Genomic DNA, 10,020 nt, shown 5'->3' on the forward strand with positions numbered 1-10,020 from the left:
TAGTGGTTAGGAGCAGGTGGGTTGTAATCTGGAGAACTGAGTTTGATTCCCCACTCCTCCACCTGAATGGTGAACCAGATGTGTTTCTGCACTCCTACATTCCTGCTGGGTGACCTTGGGCTAGTCGTTAGGAGCAAAAACTACCAGGCCCCAGCCACACAGCCTGAGAAACCCACAAAAGCTAGTTGATTTTGGACTTGGGCGCTTTCAACCATACTCCAGGTACGATGTAGTGGTTAAGAACAGATGGATTCTAATCTGGAGAACTGCATTTGATTCTCCACTCCTCCACCTGAGTGGCGGGGGCTTAGCTGGTGAACAGATGTGTTCTCAAGATCTTCTATGTCTCTGCCAAGACCCTTAAGCTAAAGGTCGCGTTGCTCATTCAGGAACTCTCTCAGCTCCCAATCTTATTCTTGACAATGTGTCCGTTGAGGGGAGAAGGGGAGAAAGGAGCTTGTAAGCCCACATTGAATGTTTTAACAGGAGAGAAAGGTGGAGTATAAATCCAAACTCTTCTTCTTATGCTGCTCCAATGAGCACTGTTCTCTCTTCAAGAGGTGGCTGATACATGTCCCCAGGAAAACAGGGTGGAAGTACTGGAGCATAGCAAAACTCACTCCTGCCGCATGAGCGCAATGGATTCCCCCACATGTTCCTTCCTAGCCTTAACAAGCATGGCTTTAAAGGGGTGAGAGTGGGGAAAGATACGTTTACGGCTCCCGCCCAGCAAGCCTCCTCCCTTTCCCCCTCTGCCTCCCTGTCCTTCCCTATTTTCTTATAGAGCAGGGAATAAATTTGGGAACAAGAACTACAAGCGAACACGGAAAAATGAGACAGGAGTGAGAACTCGTGAATGGAAGGTCCAAATCAAGCAACTCTGAATAGGGCAGTGGTTCTTCAACCTTCCTAATGCCTCAGCCCTTTAATACAGTTCCTCAACTTGTGGTGACCCCCAACCCATTTTATCCGTTTTATAGATGGAGAACACTGATGCAGAGAGACTTAGGCGACCCCTGTGAAAGGGTCGTTCGACCCCCAAAGGGGTTGCGACCCCCAGGTTGAGAACCGCTGGAATAGGGGGAAGTAAAGACAAGAGGCGCACATTTTTTTAAAAAAAGCCAGAGGCCTCTTCCACGTGCTTAATAAATATAGAAATTTCAGCTTTACTGAGTGTAGAAAGATTGACATGGATGCAGCAGGCGCCAAGAATGCAGAAAGTGGAGAGGAACGGGCCAGTGTTGGGTTGCAGCAACCCCTACTTGCTCTGTAAAGATCCACAGCAGGCCACACTGCAGGGACGGCGTCACACTGAGGAGACGTTCCATCTCAGATTGTTGCCAGGACCCTGCCTCACACACCCCTTCCCTTTCTGCATCAGAAATTGAAAATGTGTGATAGATCGCCATCGGCCAAACAGCAGCACGGGGCCAGGATGAAGACAGCAGCATTCTCTGACCATCACAAGTTTGAGGAAGGGTTGTGGCTGAGACACGGATGTACTACCAAGAAAGAACTACAAAAGGATGCTCAGGCCCCCTGCGTTACTCCATTGTGAGGAAGGACTAGCACAACACAGCCAGGTTAACCAGGTGGACCACAAGGGGGAAGCAGCGCCACAGACCTCAGAGTTCCTCTCTTCCTAGAAAACATTCATTTGAGCAGCAAAAGGCTTCCCGGCAGCTATCCCAGGGCATAGAGCGGGAGGGGGGCGGGAGGTGAGCCTGGCCTTTGTGACCCACCACAACCAATCCCCTCTGCCCTACGTAAAACCTCGGCTGACTTCCAAGCGAGAGCAAGAAACCCATACCACAGAGCAAGCTGGAGTGTATCAGAGAGTGAGAAAGGGTGAGAAAGAGAGTGAGAAATACGCAGGGCAGAGCTGCATACTCAGCAGGCTCTAAATAACAAGGAGAGAAGAAACAGAAGGCAAATGATATATTCAATGGCAGGGCACAATGCATTCATCGCCCTCCCCCAACCCACCCACGCAAGAAATCAACAGAGTTGAATCGCAAGGACAAGCAGCAACAAAAGAGGGATATACAGCAGCATCAGACCCAAGGAAGATATCCCGTCTTCCAAGGGGCAGCACGACCCCGCACCTACACAATGCAATGACAGGAACCCCCCCCTCCCTCCCCCATGCTTCAGGAAAGGGAAACGGGCAGGGGCCACCTCCTCCCCTCCAGGGAGGCAGAAGTGATCTCGGCTTAACAGGCTTGCCTTCAAAAGTCGGTTCGAGGGTTACGGGTAGATCGGATAGTGCACGTCTCAGACTACCCCACGGGGAGATGACAATCCAGATTCCACAAGGCACCTACTGTTCATTTCTTCCCCCCCTTCTCCTGGGGAAAGATGGAGTCCAAAAAAAGGGGGGGCACTACAAGGAATAAGTATAAGAACCAGAAAAACACTCTTGAGAGGAAATCACAGCACTGCAATGGATGGGGAAGGAGGAGGGTGGAGAGAACACATGGCTTTTGGGGGGCTGGGGGGGGGGGCACTGCTCTGGCCACTTAGATTGTAATACAAGGTCCATAGCAGTGAGGAGGAGTCCCAACGCCGCTCCATCAGCGACTGAACTAATGCTCGGCAGCCGGCACCCTGGGTCCCTCCAAGCTCAGCCTTGCTTCCAAAGGACAAGGAGCGACAGGCCACATGCAAAAGTCGGAACTGCTCTCTGTGGCAGGCCAGGGGGAATGGGAAGCCTCCGCCCCCAGCACGTGACTCCCGGCCATGCTGAAAGCAAAGAGGCCCAGAATTTTTTCAGCATCTGGCACGATCCATTGGCCTCTGTGACTGGGCAATAGAGAAACAGGTTAGTGGCTCAGGTAGTATTAGATACAGACATCTATATGGCCCAACAGACAAAAAAAATGCCGCCCCCTGGAGGCAGAGGCTAGGAGTGCAATGAAGAACATCCCAAACAAATCAGGCAGCCTCGAGGAATGGCAAAACAAAAGAGACGGGGGTTCCCTCACACCCCCCCTCAAGTCCTCAGCCGCTGAGCGGGTGCAAATCCACCTTGACTTTCTCCCCACTGCTCAGCATCCCGATGGTGGGAAAGAAGCCCCCACATGGCACCACGGCATCCTTCTTGCCTATAATCTTTCCGTTGCGTGTGAAGAACACCTGGGAGGGACAGGTTGGGGAGGGGGTGTGGGCGGTGGACAGGATAGGAAGGAGAAAAAGAAAATCAGGAACTTCAGATTTGCTTCACCCAACAGCTGTATCTTAGCGGACAAATCAGATTTTAGAGAAATATTCCAACTGTGGATTGATCTGACTTCCAGATGCATACAATAGGACTCTACCTGTTTGACTGAAGGAGCAAACAGAAGCTTTTGTCTTTTAAAATATACACCTCTGTCCAGTTCCAAGTATGTCTAAGAGGACCTGGGGCACACCAGATTGTGAACAGCCCTGCCCCCAATTCACTCAAAATATAGGAGATTATCAGATCCCAATATTGTCCTCGCCTACCCCTTTCCCAGGTATTCCAGTCAACATCAGTTTAACCCCAGTTTAGCATCCCGGTTTGTGGAGAGGAAACTAATTCCAGTTTGCACAAAGCACCTGCATTAGTACCTCACAGGGAACTGAGATTCGACTGAACATGGGCGTACCACCCAGGGGGACATGCTCCCGGGCTGTAGCCATTTAGTCACGTGGAGGGTGCGCAGAAAATCAACTTACTGAATGATCATTGTTTGGTCGTGGTGGGGGAGGGCGGCCACTCATACGGGGCCAGAAAATTTCCGTGGCCTTTGTACTCCGGCTACGTTTTCCCTAGATATCCCTCTGTGACTGAAGGACTCCTTCAGAAGGAAGCCTCCAATAGTGTTCAGTGTATAAGGGAAAACAGAACAGCAAGGTATGCATCTCTGTGGACAAGCCTTCCATTTTAATTGTCCAAGGGATGACGGTAGAGAAATGTGTCATCTAAGACAGAAGCAGATCTATAGCTCATTTCCCGGGCCTGTACTGAAAAAAAGAGAGAGAGAAGAAAACTCTCAAGGAGCCAATGGGGAGCCTGTTGCTACATAGAAAGGCATAACTCATCCCTCGACAGCATGAGATTGAGAGATGGGAACAGCAGCCATACTGGCAAGGCTGACAAACTACTATATGCCTTGTGTTTTCTGTATCTCCATACAAGGCATTGAAATCAATGGGCTATTCAGCACGGAAATGCAGCATCTTATGATTCTTGGCTTTGAGGCTGATTTTCAAAATATATTCCCAGCCCCTGTGGCTGCAAACCAAGGTTGTGAATCATGCAGGCAATGTCCACTGAAGATCTGGAAGCCAGGGCAAACCAAAGAGGCTCACACTCTCTGTGGTAGAACTATATCCTGACACCTGTGTATGTCATGCAGATGAGAGACAATTTGAAACGCCCACATGAAGCTGTCATATACTGAACCAGACCCTTGGTTCATCCAGGTGAGTACTACCAACTCACCTGAGTAATACTGACCAGCAGCTCTCCGAGGTCTCAAGCAGACACCTTTTACATCATCTACTACCTGGTCCAGGACTATTCCTGGGAGCTTCTGCAAGCCAAGCAGGGTCTCCTCCACTGAGCCACAGCCCTTCCTCAAAGCTCCCTTACACAAAATATAGGGAGAGCCAGTGTGGTGTAGTGGTTAAGAGCAGGTGGATTATAATCTGGAGAACCGGGTTTGATTCCCCACTCCTCCACCTGAGTGGTGGAGGCTTATCTGGGGAACCAGATGTATTTCCACACTCCTACATTCCTGCTGGGTGACCTTGGGCTAGTCCAGTGTCTGCAACCTGCGGCTCTCCATATATTCATGGACTACAATTCCCATCAGCCCCTTCAGCATGGCCAATTGTCAGCATGAACTCTCTCAGTCCCACCTATCTTGCAAGGTGTCTGTTGTGGGGAGAGGAAGGGAGAGGAGTTTGTAAGCCCTTTTGAGTCTCCTTACAGGAGAGAAAAGTGGGGTATAAATGCAAACTCTCCTCTTCTCAAGTGTTGGTGTCCCTAAGTGATTTCCACTGAACAGATCTGAACTTAAGTTCCAAGTAGTCCAGCTTAGGATGCTGCATGTATCTGCCGCCAAATGTTTAGTTCTAACCATAAATCTTGTTTCCTGTGTGTGACAAGGTATTTCCAATATATCTTCTCAGCTGAGGGAGGCTAATCCCAGTTAGTCACTGAGCCACAGCCCTTCCTCAAAGCTTCCTTACACTTGTGGGTCACCTTGAGCCTTACAAAAGAGACAGGTGGGGTATAAATCCAAAACCATCTTCATCAGCTAAATCAGACCTTCAGTCCACCAAGGTCAATACTGGCTACTTTGACTGGCAGTGACTCTCCAAGGTAGAAGTTTTTCATATTATATATTACCTGACCTTTTTTACTGCAGATGGCAGGGATTGAACCTGGGACCTTTTCCATGCCAAGCAGAGGCTCTTCCACTGAGCTACGCACACACCCCACGCCCAATTAGAAAACAGAGGCTAATAACAATGGTACAATTGAAAGGTACTGAGGTTGCCAGATTCTGAGCCCAATGCAGATTCCAATGTTTGCACGGCACGATCACAGAACCCACACAGCCCCAATTATGATTTTTAACAAGCCCTTCAGAGCCAACTGGTTGTAATGGTCAAGAGCTGAGGACCCTAATCAGGAGAACCAAGTTTAATTCCCCTCTTCCACATGAAGCCTACTAGGACCAAGTTTAATTCCCCTCTTCCACATGAAGCCTACTAGGACCAAGTTTAATTCCCCTCTTCCACATGAAGCCTACCAGGACCAAGTTTAATTCCCCTCTTCCACAGGAAGCCTACTAGGACCAAGTTTAATTCCCCTCTTCCACATGAAGCCTACCAGGACCAAGTTTAATTCCCCTCTTCCACAGGAAGCCTACTAGGACCAAGTTTAATTCCCCTCTTCCACATGAAGCCTACTAGGACCAAGTTTAATTCCCCTCTTCCACAGGGGAGCCTGCAGGACCAAATTTAATTCCCTCGCCTTCACTTGAAACCTACCGGACAAAGTTTAATTCCCCTCTTCCACATGAAGCCTACCAGGACCAAGTTTAATTCCCCTCTTCCACAGGAAGCCTACTAGGACCAAGTTTAATTCCCCTCTTCCACATGAAGCCTACTAGGACCAAGTTTAATTCCCCTTTTCCACAGGAAGCCTACTAGGACCAAGTTTAATTCCCCTTTTCCACAGGAAGCCTACTAGGACCAAGTTTAATTCCCCTCTTCCACCTGAAGCCTACTAGGACCAAGTTTAATTCCCCTCTTCCACATGAAGCCTACTACTTGGGACAGTCACAGTTCTCTCAGAAGTCTCTCAGTCCACCCAGAGGCAGACAATGGCAAACCATCTCTGAACGCCCTTTGCCTTAAAAACCGTATGGAGTCGCTATAAGTCAACTGTGACTTGATACTACTTTTCAGCACCATCATACTACTCTCTTAATGATGGAAGCTTGCATGCATCCCTCACAAACAAAACACTTTATACTTCAGTAGTCCAATTTATGCAACCACAATGATTCAAGCCACACGCATTTACATTTATATTCTTACTTGTATCACTATATTTCCCAATTAATTCTGACGACAAAGAAATGTTCTCAGGTGGTTTGGGGGGGGTCGGGGGTGGTGGAAGGGAGACGATCAATGGAATGGAAGGATTATTAACAATAGGTAACCATGTAAGAGAAGGGTGAAAGCAATTTTTAAAGAAGAAGAGTTGGTTTTTAGAATCTGCTTTTTCTCTATCTTTAAGGAGTCTCAAAGCAGCTTACAATTGCCTTGCCTTCCCCCATGCCCTGAATATGCACCTTGTGAGGTAGGTGGGGCTGAGGAAGTTCTGAGAATACTGTGACTGGCCCAAGGTCACCCAGCAGGCTTCATGTGGAGGAGAACAAACTCATTTCACCAGATTAGAATCTGCCGCTTGTGTGGAGGAGTGGGGAATCCAACCCGCTTCTCCAGGCTAGTCTGCTGCTCTTAACCACTACACCACTCTGGCTTAAACGTCCTTGGTCCCATGCACCTCAGAGCGATTCCTTGCTTCCATATGCCTCTCCTTGTGCATGCTGATAAATTCCTCTCATGTCAGTCAGAAAAATGCACGACCCAAGCAGCTCTGGAGCTACACATTCTTGTAGCACCTCCTCCCCTTACTCACAAACCTCATCAACACTTACCACCACCTTCTTGCCTTCATGCTCTTGTTCCATGTCTTCACCGTCTTCCTCTTCATCCTCCTCTTCCTCTGCTTCCTGGTTCAAGTACAGGACATTCCTCACACCCCGGGGCTTGGCCCTGATAGCCACTGTATCACAGCTGTCATCGCTGTCACCTGCAAGACACCCACAAATCCATACAGGAGGATATGACACTCCGGGTCTCCCACCACAGAAGGTAAAGTGATGGTTAGCCCCAACAGTCATGCACTTTCTGCTCAGGACCAATGTACAGAATACACAAGTTCTATCTGTGGTCCTTTATCCTGTCAGATGTGAGTTGGGAGTTCTCATTCTGGGTACCCCATGAAGGGAATGAAGGAGATGCTGCAACTCACATCTGTTACACAGGTTGGGAACCCAGCCCAGGTATCCAATGTGTGATTTAAAGTCACAGACAATCTAAGGCCACCAACCAAGCTTCCTGCTGTTTATTTTAAAGGCTTTTCAGCCGGCTTTCAACCTTGAGGAACTCAGAGGCTTACAATGTAAATAAAATAATGATTATTAAAAACTCATTGAAATCTCAGTTAGGAAGTCAATAAAACTAAATTAGTCAAATGCAGTCCTAAATCAAGAGCTGAGCATAATCCAGCAGCTGGGAAACCAGGTCCAAATTCCTGCTCATGCTGTGAAAGTTTGGTGAGTGACCGTGGCCCAGTCACACACTCTCAGCCTTGACCCTGCCGTGCATTTCGATGGGAGACCTCCAAGGAATACCAAGGGTGTAACACAGAGGCAGACAACAGCAAACCACCAGCCAATGCAGGGGTCACCGTAAGTCAGCTGTAACTTAATGGTGAAAAAAGTCCTTAAAAACCCCTGTCTTTGGCTGCCTCCTGAAGTTCAACAGCCAGAAGTCTTTGTGCACCTCTCTGGGGCAGGTATTCCAGATTCATGGGGCTGCTACTGAAAAGGCCCTCTTATTTTTTTCACCTAGCAGCCAATGATGTTTACTTTTGTCTCACTCTGTCCAGCTCTTCCTCTTCAGAATTGATGGTGCTTCCCTTTACTCAGAAGCAAGATATTTTTGCTTCTGGGAGAAGGGGCAAAATAGAGGCACGAGGTGGGGAAGGGGGGGGGAGAAGTTCAAAGAAAGACTAAAAGTTCTAAAACTTCAGAAACAAAACCAACATGGCCCATCATACAAGGCAGCTGGGCCAGAGTGAGAAAGAATCATAGAATCATAGAGTTGGAAGAGACCCCAAGGGCCATCAAGTCCAACCCCCTGCAATGCAGGAACACACAAAGGATGCAGATGTAATATCTGAATGCATTCAAGCTGGACAAAAGCCTCTTTCCTCCCCTATGGCAAATAAATCCAGACCGGGGATGGATTTGGGCAGGGGGCACCAGCTGCTGAGCTATATAGACTCACACCACATTCTAAGGTCCATCTCTGGCAGCATATGCATTTGTTACTTCACCCAGTGTTACGATTCACAAATTCTCAATGCTCACCTTCGCTGTCAAGGATATAATCACGGGGAAACATGATTCCACAGCCCATGATGTCTCCCTTGTAGCAGCGGGGCCCAAAGGGGTCCCCCACTCCACTCCCATGAAAGATCTTGCCATCATCTACAAAAGAGGGGAAGAAAAAGTCTCAACAGTGTAGCCTGAGAAAAGGATTGGGGGTGGCGCCACACACACGCCACAACTTTCTGGAAGACCTAGGACAGCGATGGCGAACGTTTTCGAGACCGAGTGCCCAAATTGCAACCCAAAACCCACTTATTTATTGCAAAGTGCCAACACGGTAATGAGGTTTTCGTTTAGAAAAAACGGTTGGCTCTGAGGCGTGCGTTACTCCGGAGTAAGCTTGGAGGTAGTCGATGGCTTTGCTTTGAAGCAACCGTGCAACTCTTCCAACAGGTGAGTCACGACCCTAGGAGGGTTTACTCAGAAGCAAGCCCCATTGCCAGCATCCAAGCTTACTCCCAGGTAAAGGATCGTGCTTTAGTTCTTCGCATGAAAATCAGTGGGGTTTAACAGCGCTTAACAGGGTTACCTACATTGCTTCCCCAAAACTAGGTCTTAGGTCTGATGCTAATAATCGAGCCCAGTGGCCCAGGCCAGTCTAGATGTGGGGGGCACTCTGTGTGTGCCCACAGAGAGGGCTCTGAGTGCCACCTCTGGCACCCGTGCCATAGGTTCGCCATCACTGACCTAGGATGCCCATACAATACACAGTGAGTTTTGTCTTCTCAGAATGAGAGGCAAGTATGACAGCCTCAGTTTAGTTTGTATATCATGCTATTCTGAAGTCATGAGAAAAACAAAGAAGATGGCCAAGGTACTAACAAAAAAGTGGATGTCCTATTGGCAACTAGAACAGCCAAAATGAACGTTTGCAAAAATGGAGCATATTTCTCCTTCACCAGTTAAAAGTTTTCCTGGGTGTGGCATACATCGAAGGGCAATTGGGAAATTATTAATTTCTTCCCATCATCCTTCAGCAATGGTAGTATTTTCCCTCAGAAGCTAGAATTCCCTGTTCTGGACAGCTAGTTGACAGAAGCATTCAGTGCAACTGTAACAATATGGTTCCTTCCCATATTGAGGAGATAGAAAAAGTGCAGAGAAGGGCAACAAGGATGATTGCCCCCCCCCCCCCCCACCCCCCCCCCCCCCCACCCCCCCCCCCCCCCACCCCCCCCCCCCCCCACCCCCCCCCCCCCCCACCCCCCCCCCCCCCCACCCCCCCCCCCCCCCACCCCCCCCCCCCCCCACCCCCCCCCCCCCCCACCCCCCCCCCCCCCCACCCCCCCCCCCC

General features: G+C 49.1%; 1 protein-coding gene across 1 annotated transcript; it reads right to left on the minus strand.

The window, feature by feature from the left end:
• Positions 1–1,920: 1,920 nt before the first annotated feature.
• LOC125430062 (SPRY domain-containing protein 3-like) lies at positions 1,921–8,829 on the minus strand. Its single transcript, XM_048491752.1, has 3 exons — positions 8,706–8,829; positions 7,206–7,360; positions 1,921–3,135 (listed from the first exon to the last, which is right to left on the minus strand). Exons 1-3 carry the CDS (start codon positions 8,752–8,754, stop codon positions 3,001–3,003), a joined length of 339 nt encoding a protein of 112 aa, XP_048347709.1. The 5' UTR covers positions 8,755–8,829; the 3' UTR covers positions 1,921–3,000.
• Positions 8,830–10,020: the final 1,191 nt, after the last annotated feature.

The sequence above is a fragment of the Sphaerodactylus townsendi genome, linkage group LG03, assembly GCF_021028975.2.
Source record: "Sphaerodactylus townsendi isolate TG3544 linkage group LG03, MPM_Stown_v2.3, whole genome shotgun sequence".
In the NCBI taxonomy this organism is placed as follows: domain Eukaryota; kingdom Metazoa; phylum Chordata; class Lepidosauria; order Squamata; family Sphaerodactylidae; genus Sphaerodactylus; species Sphaerodactylus townsendi.